General features: G+C 38.4%; 1 protein-coding gene across 1 annotated transcript in view; it reads right to left on the reverse strand.

The window, feature by feature from the left end:
- Window positions 1-22,947, reverse strand: part of sema3h (sema domain, immunoglobulin domain (Ig), short basic domain, secreted, (semaphorin) 3H) — a gene marked incomplete in the record, with an annotated part of 61,231 nt that overhangs the window by 6,625 nt on the left and 31,659 nt on the right. The window contains 9 exon segments of the mRNA XM_014001771.1: window positions 1,143-1,231; window positions 1,319-1,448; window positions 1,685-1,774; window positions 1,997-2,141; window positions 6,474-6,543; window positions 19,421-19,535; window positions 21,420-21,565; window positions 21,976-22,095; window positions 22,531-22,624. Of these exon segments, the coding sequence (XP_013857225.1) occupies window positions 1,143-1,231; window positions 1,319-1,448; window positions 1,685-1,774; window positions 1,997-2,141; window positions 6,474-6,543; window positions 19,421-19,535; window positions 21,420-21,565; window positions 21,976-22,095; window positions 22,531-22,624 (999 nt within the window).

Here is a 22,947-nt window from a genome sequence, read left to right on the forward strand (position 1 = left end):
AGATAGACAGATAGACAGATAGACAGATAGATAGATAGATAGATAGATAGATAGATAGATAGATAGATAGATAGATAGATAGATAGTTAGACAGATGATAGATATATGATAGATAGATAGATAGACAGATAGACAGATGATAGATATATGATAGATAGATATATGATAGATAGATAGATAGATAGATAGATAGATAGATAGATAGATAGATAGATATATGATAGATAGACAGATATATAGACAGATGATAGATATATGATAGAAAGATAGACAGATGCTAGATATATGATAGATAGACAGACAGACAGACAGACAGACAGACAGACAGACAGACAGACAGACAGACAGATAGATAGATAGATAGATAGATAGATAGATAGATAGATAGATAGATAGATAGATAGATAGATAGATAGATAGATATTTTCCCACCTTTATTGCAGCAGAAGATAAAAACAAAGTATGAACGGCTCTATTTCATGGACTGAAATGCTGAATTAAAATAAAGGATCCTTTCACACTGACAAGACATAAACTGGGTTCATATGTATTATTGTGGTAAATATTTTTAGACAGTTAATAAGTGTAAAATTCTTTAGCTTGCATTGTTTGCTTTGTTTAACATAAAGTGCACATTGTTGTGGTATGTTAGTACTGTATATGCTGTATGTATGTGGGGGATCTCACTGCATTTCTGTGCTCTTATATTTAACAGAGTCTAGCAGTGTTTAAGTATTTGGCAGAAATGGTGCATGCTTTGCTTTATTGCTGAGAATTTCCAACGTAAGCAATGTGTGCTGTAGTCCTGCTGTAGACTGCGGTTTCTTTTCATTTCATATGGTAGGATTAGATATGGAATTCATCACATCATGACTGTATTTATATTTCGAAGCAGGGGCTTATTTGAAACGTATGCTGAGCATTATGTCTTCACAGAAATGTAATGCAAAGAGTTTATTCGGTGATGCTTGAAAGGATGAACCCAAGTAGATGCACGCAAAAACCTCAATTTGCAATAAAAATCTGAAAAACTCTACGCTGATTTGATGCATGAGTTGTAATAAAAAATACATTATAGAAAACATGCCAACACAAAGAAAATGATGAGAATAAAATATGTTTTAACAGAATGTTTTTTATACCTGAAAGACCTGCAGCTGCTCCAGAGTGACCTCCTGACTCAGACCGTGCTCTTTGGGCAGATGGATGGCCTTCAGCACGAGTCCCGAGTCTGAGAAAAAAAAAAACAAGAAAAAAAAACATTAAATGTTTACACCAAGAAAGGCCCAGTGGGTAAAAAAAGGTCATCAGCCTTTACCTGTGCCTATGAACAGGACATCATATGTACCATCCACAGCCTCCACTCTGTCCACCAGCAGCTTGCTAAACTTGTAGTGAACGCCCACTCTGACCAGAAGGGGGCGATCTCCCAGCGGCAGGACATGTTCCTAAAATAAAAGTTATTACTTTTTTTTTAAAGTACCACGATAAATACGTTTTTGATCTTTGCTGACTGTGCTTATATGACAAAAAAATGTCCTGGCTGTGCGTATTCAATTTTTTTTATTTTATAAAAGACTTTGGACTAAAATAGAGAGAAATATTACTCAGCTCAGTGTAAAATAGTGCAAGGTTTAATACAATTAAATGCATGCAATTTAATAAAGTGAGAGATCAGCTGAACCTGCAGCAGAGGATGGGTCCTGCTGAAGAAAATCACATCGTCAGGGTATTCTCTGGTCGAGCTGTAGCTTCCATATGTGCTGCTAGGACACTGAGAATAAAAGGGAGACGAGATTTTTAATGTGTTGCAAAAGCTTCAAAGTAAAGTTTAAACCTTACAATGAAATCTGTAGATTCTAATGCAAGTCTATGTCTTTTTTCTGAGGGTTGTTTCTATATTTAACAGCAGTCATCTAAGTTGTTTTGCAAAGATTATGCTCAATAACACATTTAAAAAAAAGTCTGAAGAAGACCATTTTGAGTGTTCACTTACAGTTCCTGGTCGTGGGTAAGGCACCTTGCCTGTAAATTCTGCCCACTTATACTGAGGCCCCTCTTTGTGCAGAAAGTTTCCTTTAAAAGCTCGAACCACATCTTCCATTCGATAAACACACACCGCCGAACCGTTCAGGATATCACTGAGGACAGAGCGGGAGATAATGTTACCACTTACTGTTTCTCCACCAGCAGCATGGATAAACAAGCTGAAAATTGCTTTGATTGTTTCTCTTTAGGCTGTAAGTGAAGTAAAAGAAAGGGATGCAGTGTTTGAGAAACTCTGACTCACTGTGGCTTTTCAACCTGAACTCATCAATTCAGTAAAATGTTCTCCAGACCAAAGATCACACCAGATAAATGTGCTGCTTTAAAAGAATCGGTTCCTCCCACAACACATACCAGTGATTGTAGTTAACAGCAGAATCTGGAGAATTGATTTTATTTTTACAAAAATGATGTTAAAGAATCTCGCAAAGTAGAAATAGAGCAGACAAAAAAGCCACTGTGATGACTCAGTCTGGTTTCCTTCGGGTCATTTGGGTGACACATATGCAGCACACGTGTTTGATGCTGCTCTGGATCACGCCTCCTCACTGCAAAGTTTCAGGGAGGACATCGGATGTAAAGTTAGCTTAAAAATTATTTAGCACGTAAAATTGTGCAACCAAGCAGTAAATTCACTCGTGTCTGCCTCCCAGTTGTTTTTCAGGGCCTGACACATCAAGACTTCTGATGAAAGAGACCACAGAAGCTCCACTGGGAAAGTATTTATAAAGCTGCCATTGCTGGAAGGTACATTAAAATTAAATCAGATGTTAACACGAATAGATTTGATTTGCTTTATTCGGAAGGAACAACCACATTTGTGTTCTTTGTAATTGCAGTCTGTTTTGCAGATGTTTACAGACTCTTAAAAAAATGATTCTTTTTTTTTTTCTTTTTTCTCGAAACCTCACAAAAGTTACTGCAAATAAGGCTAAAATCTGGCACCAGTGACAACAAGGTTTGCAGTAGGGGGGGGCCACAAAAGCATAAAAACAAACTTTACTAAAAAGGAACGCTCAATAATACAGGTCATATGATGAAAAAAATACTAGATAATAAAAACACAAAGAACAGATGAGAGATTTACAGTTTACACATTTGATTTCATTGTAGCATTCAAAAGCCTGTGTGTGAATGTGTGTGTGTGTGTGTGTGTGTGTGTGTGTGTGTGTGTGTGTGTGTGAGCAATCCTGACTGTACCATGGGGACATAAGGAATGACCCTTCTGCACCCTGAGCTGTTGTGGTTAGGACCCCACCCAGTTTGATGCTTTAGATTTCTGTCCATTCCCTGCTATGATTTCAGACACTTTCCACACACACACACACACACACACACACACATAAAAAAAAAGGACAGACGGAAACACCCTGCTCCACCACACCAAATGTTGTCATAGTTTTGTTGCTACTGTGGAGCTCTGGAGTCAGGCTCAGGAACAGGCATGTCACGCCAACAGTAACGTGGAGAAAATGAGAAAACCCAGGCTTTCTTAATATATTCCTCGGGAACTCATTTCTTCTTCTTCTTTTTTATTTTTACTTTTCCCCTACACCATATTTTCAGAGACACTGCCTTTATTTATTTGTTCAGCTGTCTTCTGTTCCAGGCTCCTTGAGCCTTTTCTCAGTCCCATTTGTGTTTTTACTAGAAACACACTTTTGTCCTGTATTTTCTTTTGTGAGTGAATTATAGAGTCGCTGGCTCAAGTGGAGGAGTTCCAGGTGTGATGTAGGATGGTAAGATGGAGCGAGAGATGAACTGACAGGTCAGGGCCTTGTCCTCATTATGGAGGGAGTTGCTTCGGTCTGTCGCGGTGAAAAGATAAATATAAGCTAAACGGAAAAGGTTTTAATTTGCTTGTCTGTTTTTGTTCCAACCTTCACCTATTGTCAAGATGAATAGATTATAAGTGAAAGAGTAAAATCCCAGATACAGGTGACTGAAGTAAAGTTCTCTATAGGTTGGCTAGACTCAGCCTTGAGATAAGGAGAGTAGACTCCTTCCTCAACTGAAGCAGTTTGGGATTCTGATCATTTTCAAGGCATAGTGGATGGATGGATGGATGGATGGATGGATGGATGGATGGATGAATGGATGGATGAATGGATGGATGGATGGATGGATGGATGGATGGATGGATGGATGAATGGATGGATGATGGATGGATGGATGGCATTGCTCCATAAACTCATATTTCTCATAATGAACACAAAAGAATACAGAGCTTGTTCTAGTGAGCTGATAAAAGTGATGACGGAAGCTCACATGATGTGAACATGAATGAATGTTTCCCTCATGAGTCACCGTGACATCAGAAAGTGTGGAGGGTGGGTATCTCACAGGTTGTGACACTGACCTCTGTGCGTCTCACATGACAGTGTGTTAGATGAGGCGTCATTGTTTAGTCCCAAACACTCAGCCCGAGCCTCGTGTTATGATTGGTATGTGGTGCGCTATGATGCAGTTTACTTGGCTCCTGAAAATACATTTCCTCAAAGGTATTTTGAATCTGAAAAGAGCTTCACTGAGTGAGAACTAATGTTGAGAGGCTCAGCAGACAGTTTAAGTTTCACTTTCACTCGTTTGCTTTGTTACTGCCGAGAGCCTGCAGGAGTCATGGGTGGGGTGTGTGGGGTGGAGGGTGGGGAGGTGTAACCGTGATGAAAATATAGATAGAGGACCTCAGTTTAGCTTGTTTGTCGCGCTAGCGCTGAGCTAATACATATAAGGCAATATAGCATCAGTGCTAGCACAAAGGCTAACAGGCTAAGCTGAGGTTCTTCTTCCATGAAGCAGCTCTGTTGTCCTCCATCCATATTTTCAGTTACAGGCTGAGTCGTTTCTGCCTTCTCCTCTCTGGTTTCATTTAAAAGAGTCGATCATCAGATATTGTCCAAGATTAACCTTCAGGGTGGATATAGCTCGCTAGCAGCCTCACACCGAGGACCTATCCACCTCATCATTTACCAAGAATGCTTTGCATGTAAATAAAATGGCTCCATCCGTGTTAAAATATATATTTTTAAATTTACAAAACTAAACAGCCTACATTATTTTTACAGTCTTTATTTTACAGTTAAAATATATGTTTATCAAATAAAGTCTAATGTTACAACTAATCGGGGATCCCTTTAAAGACACATCCCAGGTGCGTTTCTGGTACCAAAAGACGTTTCTGGTCCCCACCTGTCGTTTTGCTCCTCAGCATGGCTGCCTAAAAATGCTGCAGGATTTCTCAAACATGCATGAATGTGTCAGAGCAAGGCTTTGAGCATGTTTTTTTATGAGAGTATAACATTATAACATGATTTAAAACTCAAAAAAGTTGATTTTACATGATATTGCCCCTTTAACACAATTTAGAACTTTATGTCAACTGCCTGTGATGTTCCTAATGTAAGCTGCCAGTGCTACACAACTGTCTTGCACAAGGGTAAAAATAAATTGCCAGTGACCAACATAATGGCAGTGACAACATAATTATTATTAAGCACATTAGTGGGAATATTAGAAAACAGTCACTCTACACAGTCCACAGCTGCCTCTTTCATGTTTAATACAGTTTGGTTGTAACTTAAACATGAAAGAGCTCATATATCAACTCTGCAGAAAATTCTGCTGACTTCGTGAGGCATGAGCTTATCTCAGACGCACAGAAACACAGCAAACACATGTTCTGTGGTCAGATGAGTCCACGCTTTCAGCTTGTTTGTGGTAAAAACGAAGGTCTGTGGCCAAAGATGAGAAAGAGCATTCAAGCTGTTATTACCAAAGAAACAAAAAGCCTGTGATGTTCCGAGGGTGCATCTGGGTATACGGCCTGGATGGCTTTCACATGTGGGAGGGTATCGAGATCCAGAGGCGTATACTGGAATTTAGGAGAAACGTTTACTACCATCAAGCTGATCAAGACCTGTGGTTTTTCCAAAGAGACAAAACCAGAGCAGACTCCTAAAGACTTAAACAGAAAACTTTCAAAGACCCACCCTGTGTTCAACCTTTCTCCCAAATTGCCAAATACAAGGATTGAGTTTTAAAAAAGAAATTTAGTTTTTCTTTTGAATAAAGAGTCCAACTTTTCAGGACACTATTTTTAAACTTTGCAACTCCACCTCCTGTACTGTTCATACAAGGCCTCCAGTAGCTCAGCTGGAAGTTTCTTGTTTTACGCTTGTTCCTCTCTTCACTTGACATTTAAAGTTTTCCTCCCCTGCAGAAAAGCCTGATCTAAATTTACAGTATCTGATGGTAGAAACTGACAAATATCTTTAACTCAAACTGTTTGAACTCGCTGTGTAGGAGGACTCTGCGTGTGCAGTGAAAATTAAAGGCACTTTCTCCCCTCATCATAAACAGGAATGTAAATGATTTATAAATTATACATTACTTTATGTCCATCGTTTCTGCATTACAAAGATGATTACCTTGAAGTGGTAAACAGGCCGTAGATGAGAGGATTCTTCTTGTCCTTCCCTTGGAGAATAAAAATGTCCTCTGAATGCACAAAGAATAAGAAGAAGAGGGATGAACAAGAGACAAAAAAACAGAAACATTAGTTACGCAGCACATAAATGATCATTTAAAGCAATTTCCGTATTACGTTATTGTTGCACTGTAAGTGTTTGACTATATGTGAGCAATATTCATGCGTCCTTGTAGTGATCCATGCTTGTGTGTTTAAGTTGGGCACTTTGTATTCATTATGTGTATGCCATTGTGTGTATGGGAGCGTGCACATCTATCAGTGTGTTGTGTGACTAATAGCATTGGGCATACTGGCAGCATGGCTGAGTGGCTGCTGGTAATGAATCTGTAGCCATTAATAACCAGCCACAGTGGGAGAGCCGAGGGCCGAGTCCGCCACCGGAGGACGACACCTGCTGTTCCTCACACCAACATCACACCTCAGCCTTCACTCTTCATCTCACGAACAGCAGCTCACAACGCTTTTATGCGTTTTCTCACGTCGCTGTCGCCATCTGTCCATCTTTAAGGGCGTCTGATTCAGACACTGTCAGTTCGAACCAGATTGGACTCAAACAGGTGAAGTTGTGGATCGTCTTAAAAAACACTGAATAATGGAATCTGAACCCCGATTTTAACCATTTATTTCAAAATTATCTATATAAATCTGCACCTATTCATAGAAAACAACCAACCTTCCCTTTAAGCAAGTGCTTGAGGAGAAATTGGAACAATCGTCCACTTCCTGTCAGACAAGGCCGTTCAGTGTTCACTTTTAAAACTCTTTTAAAAACACATCTCTACTCCCTGGCTTTCGGCACATCCTGAGACTTGTTTTTAGTTTTTTTTCAATTCCTATTTTATTGTTTTTATTGATTTCTATTGTTTTTAATCTTCTTTTTGTGTTTTTCCATGTTTTTCATTTTACATTTACAGCACTTTGTTGCAGCTGTGGTTGTTTTAACTGTTATTTTTTTTACACATAAATATGTGTTTTCAGTTTAATCAGTTCAGGATTTTTGGGAAATATGTAAAAATGTAAATTTCAAACCTAACTGAGAAAAACAAAGATTCAATTAAGAACCTAACAAGTTGTCCCCGTCTAGCTACACATTTAGTTTTGCTCACTGTTGTATAATTTAGTTATTTCCTGTCACAGTTCAGAAAAAACTTGAGTTTTTTTTATAGTTTTTTTATTCCAATTGCTTCAAAGATTTTTTGTTTTGTCTTGTTTTGTCTGAAATAAAAGCTGGGAATGTTGTTACCACCCCATCACAACGGCAGAGAAGAGAGCGCTTTGTTTTCCGGGAGGCATGCTGTGATATTCTATAAATACATGACTTGATTCAGCTCCTAGGGTATGTTTGCCAAATAGCTTTGAAAGATTTAGAAACTCACAGAGCTCAAACTAATGTTGAGACACAGAGTTAGCAGAGTGGAGCCTTGTCTGTCTTTTTCTCTTTTGGGCTGAGCAAAAATGAGTAATCCGTTAATTAGCAGGAACAAAAAGAAAGAAACTGAGTCATCGAATGTAGAGCTTATCTTCAAGGACCTGATTGCTAAGTTATTTTAAAATTATATTTGCATTAATGTAATAAAATGAAGAAAATTTAGATTAGTTTGTCGCCTTTAGAGGGATAATGATGTACTGTTTACAATAATGGTTCTGAGTTTTTAAATTAATTTATACAGCAGATATGGTGTTTAATAGGAAAGGTGTATAATTGCAATAAGTGCACACATTTTGCACTCCCTCTTATTTGATTGCAATTATTTTTGAAATAATTTTAAAAATGAGTTAAAGGTCATATTTTGCTCTCCTCTTCCACGCTGAGGAGCTTTGGTGATGGAGACGGCGAAACGTATCATAGTTCCCACATTCTTGTCATTCCTGCTGCTTCAGGTGGCCTCCATGGAGCCACGGCCCTGCAGGAAGGCTAATCTCATCTCATCACAACACACGCATCAACACACACTCATCAACACACACTCACCACCACACACGGTGACGGATCAGGGAGCTCCCGCACATCAAACACAAAGAAATAATGCATCCTTGCACGTTGCATGATGGGCAGTTTACACTCTGCAGCTTTCACGTTCTGCTGCTTAGTGTTGCAAGTTTTCGTTTCTAGATTTTGTTCTTTGCATTTTATTAACTGTAACTATTTCTGATTCTCTCCTTCTTATATAGTTTACTTCGTTTCATCAACTCCATCATGTTATTTTTTTCTGTTAGTTCTCTTTTCTGGTTCACATTCCACAGAAAAATGTCCCTTTGTGCTCAAACCCTTTCATCAATCCAAAACTTTATCATCTCTTGTGTTTATTTTTCACCTCCCTTCCACTTGTCTTAAAAGATTTTTTTAAAGACAGGTTGTTTTATTACTCAAGGTGATGTATATGTGTGCTTTTATCTAAAGTTCCACAAAGTTTTTAAGGGAGTTAAAAAAAATAAAGCACTAGATGATTTATAAGGACTGTGCTCGGTTTTATAGCTACACAAGCAGCCCTGTGGGACCCATTTGAGTGTGGTTAACAGGCAGTATCTCTTAAAACCTGCTGGAAACATTGATGAGATGGTAATCAGACTGAACAAAGAGCAGATAAAACTAAATTATAGTGCACCCCAGCGGACACTTGACCTTCACAGCCGATCTACAGAGGTGGACAGAACCATATTTGTCCATGTTGGTGACCAAACGTGACTGGGGTCTGCTTGTGGGGAAACGTTTTTTGAGATGTGGAAAGATAAACAATTTTTTATGTGCGGAGACTAAAAGCCAGGAGAAAAGCTTTTAGGTGGCACTCAGTGAAGACAAACCTAAGAATCCACTCTCAGTGACACGTCGGAGCAAAGTAAAAACTGAAATAAATAAATATGGTAGAGTAGATATACTGTACGTTTGTGTGAAAAGAACAAGTGCTTTAAGCTAAATTCTGACAGAGTATAAACATGTTGGTAATGAAGTTATTTGGCTGGTAGAATGTTTACCAGGTTTACTTTCCTGTTTTACCAGCAGCATCATGGTTTGTTGCAAGATGATGCTGAAGTCTCTCTAAACGCTGATATGTTTCACATTCATACATGGACAATTCTCCACAGTCACTACCCTTTAAAGGGAGCCCCGATTAGTTGTAACATTAGACTTTATTTGATAAACAAATATTTTAACTGTAAAATAAAGTCTGTAAAAATACTGTAGGATGTTTAGTTTTTATAATTTTTAAACTAGAAGTTTAAAGATATATTACACGGACGGGGCCATTTTATTTACATGCAAAGCATTCTGGGTAAATGATGACGTGGATAGGTCATCGGTGAGAGGCTGCTAGCGAGCTATATTCCACCCTGAAGGTTAATCTTGGGCAATATCTGATGATACGCTCATTTAAATGAAACCAGAGAGCGTTGACAGAGAGGAGAAGGTAGAAATGACTCAGCCTGTAACTGAAAATATGGATGGAGGACAACAGAGCTGCTTCATGGAAGAAGAACCTCAGCTTAGCCTGTTAGCTTTAGCATTAGCTGTGACGCTATCACCATATATATGTATTAGCTCAGCGCTACACATTCTCCTCTCCTCACTGAGGTCCTCCATCCACATGACAGAGAGGAGAATGCAACCTGCAACTGAAAATATGGATGGAGGACCTCAGTTTAGCTTGTTAGTTGCGCTAGCACCGAGCTAATACATATAAGCCAATATAGTGTCAGCGCTGGGGGGATGCCTTCTAATTTGTAAAAGTAAAAACAGTCCAGTGTAAAGTTAATAAAAGCATTGGTGTTTATTAACTCCCCTGTAGAAAGAACCAAAAAAATGTGCCTGTTGCTTCAAAGATACTCTATTTTTTCACAGCACACCAATGCAAACCTCTACATGTAAACATTGTTAAAGTCTGGAAGATACCACAAAACATTTGTCTTTTTACAGACTAAAGAAGACGTCTCAGTTATTTACAGCTCAGACCGGCAAAAATTCCTTCACGACAGGTTTTATTCACAGCTGATTTATTGATGCTCTTCATACTTTCTATATCTCTTTAGCGTTTGATTTATTTCCAAATTAGGGAGGACATAAATTTACACACACAGACACACGTGTCACGGTCATTTAGTGCAGGAAATATGAGGTCAGCCTGCTTCTGCCCGTTCTTTTTGACCAGATGTTTCCAGATTTGAAGGATTTAAAGTTTTAATTATGCAGCAGTTGTATAACCAGCTCGGCGTTCTCATATCTTTTCAACAACATCCTCTTTCTCAGTCTCAAACGCTCTGATTCTTTGCTTTGTCTTCCTTTGGAGCCTCGACTCACCTTTTCTGTTTAACTCTTAATCTTCTCATCAGCTGCTTGTCACATTTCCACTCAACTCTACCTGGAAATCCCAGGATCCCTCTGGGTGTCTCTCTTTGTCTTTCTCACTTTCGCTGCACCTCCCAGTCTCCATCCCTCCATTCTGCTATCTCTCCATCCCTCCATCTCTTCGTCCATCTGTCTGTCTGGCCCATTTTCTCTGGAGGATTGTTCTTGTGTCTTCTTCTCTAAACAAATCTAGGCTGTTTCCCCCCTGGGGGAAGATAGTCTTGTCTAGCCCGCAGACCTGCAGCCTTGGCCCCTATCTTTCTTCTCCTCCTGCTCATCCTAATTGTCTGGCCTGAATACCACCCCCCAGGAAAATACCCCTATTCTCCTCTCTTTCTAATGTTTCCCCCTTCCCTTTCAATCTAGTCACCCTAAATACCAACATCCACCTCTTGTTGGCTACTCCTCCTTTCTGTCACCTTTAATAGCACGCAGAATATTACAGTGTTTGACAATAATTGCTGTGCATCCATTTGGTCTGGTAATTTAACCCCCTTGGCTTTGCAGGTCTTAATCCTTATGTATGAGACATATTAATGTCTCATCCAATTTGAACATTTGCAGCCAGACTGGTAACATTTCCAGGGAACATTTGAGCTTAAACGGGGTAGAAGAAAAGATTAGGGTGTAAGCTGTGAAGCTAGTGGTTAAATTTTAGCAGAAGTATTTGAAGTAAAAGCAGCTCTTCTTGAATACTTTTCATCTATGCATCTATCTGGGATTATGCCAGTCGGTAGCATCAGCTCTAGCACGTAGCTGGTGAGTTACATCATATCAACTTTGCAAAAGTTATTTCCATTTGCCCTAATGCCCGTATAGTCTTTTTCAAACAGACTTTAAGAACCTGAAGTGAGCATTAAAGCATCCCTGCAGGGAGTTGTTTTATTTTATTCAGTTTTGCTTTTTTTGCAATTCGACCTGTCTGCTTTTTGGTTTGATTTATTTCCAGTGCTCCTCTGAATCATCTAAACTTCAGTCCTCCCTAGATTTCACCTAAGAGTTTAAAAGCAAAAACACTTTGAGAACGGCTTCTGCACCACTCAGAATTTTTCTCCTTCATCCCTTGTTTTCTTCCTACTCGTTCCATTTTGACCCATTCAGTCCCTCTGAATTAAAGCCCCACATTTCTCCATCTATCCTTCTCTTCCAAGTCTCTTTCAAACTGGGCTTTTCTTTCAGTACACCTGCAGTGATGGATTAGATGGGCTCAATGCAGGAATTAAAAAGAAATTAATTTTCTTCACCACTGCAAACATGTTTTCAGCCCATTTTTAGCCATGATGATGAGGTAATGAAGCAGCAAAAAAAAAAAAAAAACCCATAACATTTATTAGATTTATTTGACAGAGTTTTGGTGACTACTGCATTCTTAGTTCATGTTTGGAGCAAACTGGAGCTTCTCTCCATCATCTCTATTCAAATTTTATTCTTTACTGCCTCCAAAATGGACACGACTAACCTGAAAACGGTAAGTTTTGAAGGGAAATTTTGAAAATCAAAGCTGTAAATCAAAGCTGAAAAGTTGTTTTTTAAACTCCATGAGAAATGGTACAATGAACATATTTTCCAAGGTCAAATAGCTGTACAGTAGCAGCAAGAATTCATTAATCTGATGATGAAAGCACAGTAGTGTTAGAACAACTCAAGTCAAACAATACAACCATTGAAAATGTCTCACGTTGAGGGGATGAAACAGGTGGTGGATTAAAAGTAATGCAGTGGCCCCATTTCACCAGTTTGTACAGCTGCTGGAAGATCCCTCAGCTCTTAAAAATAATGTCACATGGCTTTCATAACTTGCCATAGCTACAAAAAAAAAAAAAAAAAAAAACACACCTCTTTGCGTTGTGCCATTCTGTAGGGTTAATCCTTACAGGAATAACTGAAAAACCCTGAATTGTAGCAGAGCACTGAGAATAACTGGAATATTTCAAACAAGACAGAAACCATTTGCTGCATCTGTAGTTTAAAAACAACACATTAAAACCAACTTAAAGTAAAAGTACTTGCACTTGTATATAAAATAAATAAAAATAGTTTTAATATTCCAAGTTTTGAGTTTGAGTGCAGCCATTGCCAAGATCTTTAGGATTGGTTCCAGTTTTTTAGCCGTCTTCCAGCTACTATGAACTCTTCTTCTTTGTCGAGTTCCATCATTTCCGGTATCACTACATTCTAAAACAGTATCGTTTATTTTAGATTTAAATAGCTGAAGCACAAGTCAAAGATTTTTAATTAGTTCGATTTTTCAGTTTTACATTTAGGTTTTGAAAATGAAAAAAATAAAAAAAAACAACATGGTTGTTTTATTTTTGCAATTTTATTTTGAAACTGAAAACCCAAAGAAAGAACCATACACAGATTCTCTCACCAGCAACATTTAAATGTATCTCCGAAAACATTACTAAATGACTTGCTGAGCTTGATGATCTTTGTTACCCCTAATTTACACTGCATGCGTTATGACTCCGCTCCAGTCCCGACCTCCGCAGCAAATACACACCCATTATAACCAACGAGAGTGTTTACACTGGGTGCGCACGGCGGCGGTGAGCGGACGGCGATCTGGCAAAATTAGATTCAATCCTATTTCTGCTGGATGCCGGAGCTGCGCCGGAGTCAATTTTTAAAGATTACCTCGCACCAACAGGAAAAGAAACGAGCACTACATCCGTATTTTCAAAATAAAACACTATTAGGTGGGATAATTTGTCGGAATGATGTCGAAATTGCCGCTATATTAATAAATATACGGATATATTTCTACACAAATGCTGTCAGAATGTATCATTCTGTTTGGGAAGCAGATGGAAACGTAGCATGAAGCATGTGTACACACACAATACACATGGACTTTATTTTGAAATCAGAAGTTTTAGAAAGACGACAGTGAGACAGTTTCAACACAGATTCCAAAAGCCTTTTATATCATTGTTTTCAGCTGTGTTTGGAGTTCGTCTTTCACAGAATTAATTATTTTTTGCTGTCACTTCCACATTTATCACTGAATTTATCATGCAATCTCCTTCCTGCACGTCTGTCGGACCGGAGCAGAGGCTGTATAAATTGAGACACAAACGAAAAGCTGCAATCTGCGCACCGCAGCGGAGCGGAGACACATGTAGTGTAAATCTGGGGTTAGTGTCTAGACATATTTTGGTGTTAATGCATTTCTTGGTCTTTAACTGTCCATCATTTCAACATAAATTTATTTTGTCTTTGTATCTATTTACAATGTGACCTTACAGATTTATTTCCACCTGCTTAAGAAAAGATTGTCTAGTTGACAGAACAGATTCTCCGTCTAACCATCACGGTTTCTGTACCTCAGTACCATCCACAAACCGTTCCAGACACATTTGTCTTTCCAGTTTATGATACGAGTATGAGTCCTGTCTTCTGTCTGGAACATAACTAAACCTTACCCAGACAAAAACAGATGACGGGAACGGCTGAAAATACCTCAGTGTTTCTACTGTCAGGACACCAATTCCAGCCACAAAAAGATGTCTGTCTCCAACACCAAAACCTCACAGCATGACTCTCCTCTGAACTAACAACCACAACAACAGGGATGACAGCAGAACACGACTGAGAAACTTTTCCTGTGCGATAGATTCATATTTGAACTTTCTGAGCTTCCACTTGACAGGTTTTTGAATAACTATGGTTCAGTGAGGCGTGACTTGTTCCACACTGGTGGCGTCAATAAAAAGAGTCAAGAGTCAGACACATGAAAGTGAACAAAGCCACTCGGCTGCAAAAACAAAAACAAAAGAACAATAAACTCAATGCAATCGCCTTGTGAATCAGTTCATGTGGCGATTGCAGAACAGACGCTTTACTTTGCTCAAAACAAGTAAGAAAATACACTATTTAGATAAAGTCCTCTAAAATAAAAAAAACACTGTTTATAACTGTAGAATACCACAGGAAAACGATTTCTGAAACGATGCCCTTGCCACAATAACAAACTTTACTAAAGTTTTTTTATCATGGTAAAAACTAAAGTTTAAAACATCTGGTTATGGTTATAAATCCTTAGTTTATAAGAGATAGGAAAATGTGTCTCTGATTACTGATCACTGGCAAAAAGGCGAAGGTGGATGAAATTGTATTTCCCTGTTTGTTACCAAAATATCTCATAAACCACTGGACAGATATTAATGAAACTTACAGAAGAGAATCATTAACTAGAGAATTGCATTTTCTGTGAAAATGCAGTGCGAATGCTTAATGCTGAAAGATTTTTGAAGAATAGCTAAAGAAAGCTAAAACTAGCCTAAAATAGCTAAAAAAAAAAGCTGAAATTAGCACAAAGAAACAAAATGAGCCTGTCTGCGGAATTGTGCAATAAGAAGCTGAAATTAGCACAAAAATGTGAAATTAGCTGAAAAATGCTCATGTTTGAACTAAAAACAGAAAACAGCTGAAAGAAGCACAAAAAGCTTAAAGTAGCAGAAAGAAACTAAAAGAAACAAAAGAGGAAATAAGCAGAAGAATAGCAGAAAAGGTTAGGAAGTAGAAGAAAGAAATTAAAATCAGCAAATTAAAAGTCAAATGAAGCTGAAATTAGCACGTAAGTAAAGAAAAACAAGCAGGATCAGAACAAAAGGCAAAAAGTGCAGTAAAGAACTATAAACATTTTTGAAGAGTTGTAATGATGTTACAGACAGCTCCATCCAGTTTCAATGAGAAAAATGTGGCCAAAAAGCTAAATATCTCAAAAGGTATAAATTGCCGAAGTACCAAAGGTTACAGCAGGAACATCCTGAAGGAGCTGAATATTTTTGATATAGAAATGGTACAAACAGCATAAAAGTTGCGAAGAGATACGTGCCAAAAATGTACAGAAGAAAAAATATCTTAAAAGTGCGAATGCTGAGCATCTGATTAACTTTTGAAATAAACATGATTCAAGAGCTTTAATTCACTAAATTTTTGAGATGTTGAGCTAAATTTTGATGTGGTAGTAATTGACCATCTTCCCTAACATACGGTTTTGCATATAATGTTATTTTGTTTTTAAATATTTAATAAAATTAGGGATGCACCGATATGAAAATTTCAGGTGATATCGATATCCGATATAATTATTGCTGTTATGGCCGATAACCGATATTTACTGATATTACACAAACAAATTATATATGCACAAACACACTTGGTCTGTTTTTGAWACCGTAAATAAACAACCAGACCTCTGACATGGCTCCATACTTCAGTTATTCTTGGCTGCACAGTGTCAATATCACTATCATGATCAAACAGATGCTGCTCAATCAACCATCTCTCCTCCCAAAACAGAAACACAAAGATAAAAAGTGGGAAATAAATATCGGACATTAATATCGGCCCAGTTTTACTCATCGGACCGATATCGATATTCTAAAAAATGACCAATATCGGCCAATACCGATATTAATGCCGATATATCGTGCATCCCTAAATAAAATCCTTGTGTTTCAAGCCTTGCTGACTCAAAATCAAGTTACTATTCACTGATGTTTTGATTTAAAATGACCCTAATACATATTGTTATGAAGGAAATTGCAATCACCTCCAAATTAATAAGTAAGTAAAGTTTTATTTATATAGCGCCTTTCGCAGAAATAAATTCACAAGGTGCTGTACATTCAGAGATGATGAAATTAGATGTTGTCACGCTACAAAACTGGATAAAACAGTAGTAAAATTTTTTCTTCATATGTCCAAATATTCAGTTTAATAAAATATCTTTTATCAGTAGGCACCAGGAAGAGTTTACCATCACTGTCTATGGTGACTTTTGGTGATAAATAACGGGGAATTCTTGAAACTGTAAGCATTCATGCAGCTTTGCACCTTGAATCTTATTTTAACATCGATTTATCATGTGGTTGTTATTTTTTTTTTTTTTTTAGTATCTCAACAGCTGCGCAGCCGTCACCATGTTTTAATTACTGAGATTTCTCACACATACACGCACACACATCCAGGTGCCGTCCACCTCTCTGCTGTGGGACCCGCAGAGCGTCTGAGGTTTATGGGATCTGTAGTGTTTCTGTTTGGCAGAGCATGGCGTAAACAAAACACCGACAGCGCTCCTGACCTCGAGTGTTAATCTTCTGTGTATGGGATCTGTGGTTTGTGTGTTTGTGTGTGTCTGTGTGTTGCTGAAGAGTGTTCATAAACAAATTTATATGGACCCTTATCAGATGTGTAAAACACGGCCACAGGCATGCATGGGTGGAAATGTTTACGCTTCTTGACGAGTCTGAACTGTGTTGTGTACACAGACAAGCTGAGGCTGGTGTAAGTGTGTTAGAAACACACAATCTGCAGATTTGTGTGTGTGTGTGTGCACAAATAGTGTTTGTTATTTTTCATTTGTGAGTTTGTGTGAGAGGTAAACTAGATGAAAGCGTGAAAATTTTGCTGTTTTGAGTTCATTTGCTGCACACATAAATTGTCATTCTGAGCAGGAGTTTCTCTGCTTCCTCTAAAGCTTCTCTGTTTATATGAACAGCTGAGATGAGCTAAGCTGCGTGTATTTTTTTTTCCCATGGACACAATTATTTAAAGGCCCAGTAAAAGCTGTGAATGGAGGGAATGGCAGCAAAGTGGTCCAGAAGAAACTTGACAGTTTGTAATCTAAAGGCCATTGCAAGCATTTCTGCTCCATTTCATCCCTTATTTCATGTCTTCAGTTTTTTTTTTTTCACAGATTTATGATGACACTTTTATGCCCTGACCTTTTCCCCATTCGGTTCTACTGTGGTTGTCTCTCTGTTATTAACCAGCATAAGTCTAAGCCTAATGGATAAGGCACTGGCCTCCTAACCCCAGGGGTTGGGGGTTCAAGTTCCATCTGGGGTGAAAGGTTTGTCTTTTATTTGATAACTGTCTTGAAAAGAAAAAAGTATCTGTTAAATTTTACTTTTTAACAAGCAAGTTTTTTTAAACTTCAAGCTTACAACTGAACTTTAAATACTTTAAAGTGGGGTTCTGCAGAAAGTTATGAACATCTAGTATCTTACCTGTTGTAGATAGCTCTTACAATGACCTCGGTTTGGAGAAAAAGAGATTAAATTTGAAGCGGCCAATGAGCTAAACACAGAAGATCAACCAAGCCTTAATATAACTTTAATCTTAGGTTTATACAAATGCTTTTGTAATCCTTTATGCCAGGGCATTCATCTCTTAAGCCCAAACCCCCGGTTTTCTACTTTAATTCTTATAAGTTCCTTTAGTTCATCATAGACGTGTTTGGTATCTACAGAAACATCAGAATCTTGGTTACAAGCTGGTAAAAACCATTTCTATAAACACACAAGACAGTTAAAACTACAAGCAGTTGAAAATAAAACTATGAAAGGCAAAATAAAATTAGTTTAAAAATTTGGCAAGTCAGAGATGTCAAAATTTTATTTGTGGCAAATAAGAGGCATAATGTGTTATTTTTTGTTTTTGATATTGTTTTATTATCACTACATTTATTCCATAGTGTTCTGTGTGTTGTATTCATTATTAAATGCAACAAAATAAACTATTTCAAAGGTAACAGATCTTTGTGATACTTGGTTTATTTACATAATAACTTTAATTGCTGGACGTTCGGCCCCTCAGCTGTTGACTTGCAGTAACTGTGGCTCCCAGAGAAATTTAGTTGAATAGCCCTGATTTATGCTCTCAACATATAGACAATAATTATAGAATTTTGAGATTGGAACTGTTTTAACATAGTAGCAATTCATTTTATTACAACTCAGACCAGCAGTTAGCTCATCAGCCTGGTTGGAATTAAACTGTATTTCATTAAGAAGAGATCTTACAAAAAGGTATCTACCCAGAATAAAATATAATTACTCATAACTGTTACATAGAATCTCACTTAAAAATATCTAAACTCTCTCGACAAGTGTTCCACATCCTGGACCGTATTTTGAAGAATAACAGAATCTAGAGTCTCTTGTGAGTCATATGTTTGTGCCAGCTGGTGAATAAGAAATTATTTATCATTAATATGACAGGAGAGTATTATTACTGTATGCCTACAAGTAAATATAGACTAATTAAAACTGGCCAATGCAATAAATAAATAAATAAATAAATAAATAAAAGTTCACTAAAATACACATTAAAGACTCAAGACGATATTAGATTTTTTTCTGAACAGAGTGGACGATATGAGTGCGAATCCTCCACGATGAAGAAACTCACGCTGGATGTTGAGCCTAGTTACCATGGTAACCTAGGATGAAGCTCAACGAAAAACTCAAGGTGACCTATTGGGGTGTTGGTCACCATGGTAACAGCGTAGTTATGGAGACATATACAGTAAACTGAGGCGATTTTGAAGACCTCCGTCAGTCTGTGAACTTTCTTTCATCGCCTCAAAACATCAGCGTTTACAAAGAGGAAAACACAAAAAGCGGCTGAATATCTGAACCCAACACTTTTGTTTATAAAGCCTTCAGTGGCAGAGCTCAAGCTGTTATTGTGAGCAGCAGCCGCAGTCTGATTGTGCGTGTAATGAGGTAGCCAGTTGTGTTGTTACTCACGCAGCTGGTCGAAATGTGTCTGCAGGCCGTCTGGTCCTGGAACCGAACAGACCATACGTGCCTTCTGGAAAGTGCTCCACTTATTCACCAAACTCCTCTGCCCACCAATGTCATTCTGCAACACAATAAAAATGGGAATACAATGTTGATAAATGCTAGACTGACAACCCACCTAATACTGGACAGGGACATTTTAAATAAATTTTTACTTTCATTTTTAAGTGTAAAATTTAAGCCTTTTCTTACATTTTTAAAGCTAAACGTTTTAAACAAATTGTATTATTTTGTGTAAAGGGGCAATAATATGTGTTTCTCAGGCATATATTTAAATTCTATACCATAATAAAGTAACTATGTCACCTTCAGTTGTTACTGAAATGATGTTTTTATGTTTAAATACAAAATAAACTTGACTTCTCATCATTTCTGTTTCCAAACACCTTGAAATTGGCCTCTGTCTCTTTAAGAACCTACTTCCGCTTCTGTCCCACCCATTTCAGCACAGGGCCGGGTGGGTGTGCTCTATGATGAGGAAGCTCGGTTTGGAGACACAGCCCAGAGGAGGAGCTGATCCCAAAAGGCGGTTCTAGACCCAACCGGTCATTTTTGCTCCCCTGCCTGCTGCCTCAGGACACTACAGGATTTCTCAAACATCCATGAATGAGTCAAAGACTGTGGGCATGTTTTTGATGAGAGGATAACATTATAACATGATATAAAAATCAAAAAAGTTGATTTTACATGATATTGCCCTTTAAGAATATAAAATTAACATTGTTTTGGTAACAACCTTAATATCATACTGGACCAAAGCTTTGGTTATCCAAGCAGCTGAAGATAAACCTACTGTCAAACAAGTTGTGGATCAGTTTCAGAAACTACCACACCACATTTTAGCTCAATACCTGCAAAATTAGCTGAGACGTGGCCATTTTTGTGTTTGCTAAGATTGCTTACTGTGGAGGGCAGCTTTAATTGTATTGACTCCAAAAGTGAACCAGTGGTAAATTCAATAATAATACTTTGGAACAATATTATTTATTAACTACTTCCTGAAAGTTTCATTAAAATCTGTTCATTAATACCAGAGAAACACTGCCTGGCCAAAAAAAAAAAGTTGCCACCAAAAAATAAAAAAATAAAGCTCACACACTAATATTTCGTTGGACCTTCTTTAGCTTTGATTACGGCACACAGTCGCTGTGGCCTTGTTTGGATAATCTCCGTAGACCTGACCAACTGCAGCCACCCCAGATCATAGCCCTGCCCCCACAGCCTGGTACAGTAGGCACTAGGCATGATGGGTGCATCCTCAAAAAAGATGGGTCCCCACGATCCTTCCACTTTTTAACAATGCGCTGTAAAATTTTTACTAATAATAGTTTCCACAATCTCCTTAGATGTTTCCTCTGTTTAATGCATGCAAATGATTCGACCCTTCTCAAACAGACTGACATCTTTTCTACAACCGCAGGGTGTGTCATTGCACCAGTTGGGGTTACATAACTTTATGCAGGCTGAAATATAATCACCTACGCAGTAATTATCAAATAGGAGGCTTGTACTGATTTGCTTAGTTAAATCCAGGTGGCGACTTTTTTTTTGTCCAGGCAGTGTATTTTGCTAACAGTACTAATACATACAAAGCTACAAAAAAATGAACAAAATCATTACGGCCTTTGGCAGTGTGCAAAAAAATATGAATGAGTGTGGACACTTCAGCAGGACAAACATAAGCAAACACAAAGAGCCAAGATGTAAAAAACATCAATGGAGAGCAAAAAGACAGAGTGACATGGACAAACAAAAACCACCCACCGCACACAACCATCAAAGATTCCAGCAGACTCAGTGGACGCGCACTTGCTGATATCATTCACCCTCGCCAGGGACAGACGCACACTGATTGGCACGTACAGTCTCGCAAGAAAACACCGCTTGCGTAAACTTCACGCAGACGAGTTGCGAGGCGAGCGCACAAACCTGTTTATTGTCATACCTTGCACACGCGCGCCACTCTGGAGTAGAGCACCTTCCCAGCCGCCCCCTCCGCCTCCTGAGCACGCTCGGTGAAGAACACGTAAACTTTATCGTCTTCTGGGTTATCAGTCTCAGACAGTGGCGCTACCCGCACAAACTGGGCATCTGGAGACACACACACACACACACACACACAACAGGTCAATTGCAGCAAATCACTTGTAGTGGAAAACAACTACACTGGTGCGCAGATAACACGTATGAAACAATATAACAAGAAGACTGATGAATGTGGACGTGAGTTTACAGAGAGTCAACATGTGCTGTTGTTATCAGCAACAGACATCGACAAACTGACCTGATAACACAAGAACAGACTGTTTAGGGTGATTGCAGAGATGCTGCCGAGAGGTTACATTTCAGTTGAACTAAGAAATGTTGTTTTGCTAAACATTTGAAAAGGAAGTTGGAAGTTCTGTCAATGTCTAACCCCGAATATACACTACATACGTCTCCGCTGCGCTGCGCTGAGTCTTCAGTTCTCAGATTTCCTTCTGTTTGTGTTTGGCACTTACCCTGCAGCCAGGTGGACTCGTACTGCTCTGTGCGGATAACGTGTCGTCTGCCAAGGCTCCGGAAGAAAGCAGAGTCTCGACTCATGAAGTCTGAGGTGATGCCAGCATACAGCTCGCCGTCTACACAATGTGCGCAAACGTGACAAAATCTTAAATTACAAAAACACAAAAACGATCGCTCGGAAGGCAAATGCTCAAATAATATTGTGCTTTTGTTGCAGATTGTGCTTAACTCCAAAAAACTATAAAAAAGTATGTGGTTCCAAAATTTAATGAAAACACAATAAACATCCAAATAAGCAATAGTTAAATTAACAGTAAGAGACATCCTTCTGCAGAGAAAACGTTGACAAACTCATATCCTGTCTGGTTTGTTTGTTAGATAAAATGACTGATTACAGACAGGATATTGTTCTTTGTTGGGTTTTATTTATGGTAAACTCAAATAATGATCAGCTAAACCTAACTAACCAAAAGCATCAGTCGTGTTGTATTTGTGCTGATTTATGATTCATATTTTAATTAAGATAAACTACATATAACCAGTTGTATTACCAACAACAGCTGAGGCTGTTCTCTGAAATGGGTCATAGGGGCATTTTCCTTTCCCACACTCTGTTTGGCTGTAGGCGAGAGTCTGATGCTCAAACTGGCAAAGAAAAGAGGCAAACACAGAAAAATAAGAAATATAAGAAAGTTGTTTAGACTAAATAAAACATATCCACTTTCCAGTTTCTAAAATCAGACACATGCACACATGTGCGTGCACACAGCGGCTAATTGAGGGTGATCAGGCTAAGTGGAGGGATTTAAAAAATGTGTGAAGTCCAGTCTTAAACCAGTCAGCACCACCGACTCCACTAAGAACCGTGTCTGAACCTCGGCTCTGATCTCACGTGGCCTTTCATGGGATTAGCTGCTTCCTGACACACACACACACACACACACACACACACACACACACACACACAC

This window comes from Austrofundulus limnaeus, unplaced genomic scaffold, assembly GCF_001266775.1.
Source record: "Austrofundulus limnaeus strain Quisiro unplaced genomic scaffold, Austrofundulus_limnaeus-1.0 Scaffold10, whole genome shotgun sequence".
In the NCBI taxonomy this organism is placed as follows: domain Eukaryota; kingdom Metazoa; phylum Chordata; class Actinopteri; order Cyprinodontiformes; family Rivulidae; genus Austrofundulus; species Austrofundulus limnaeus.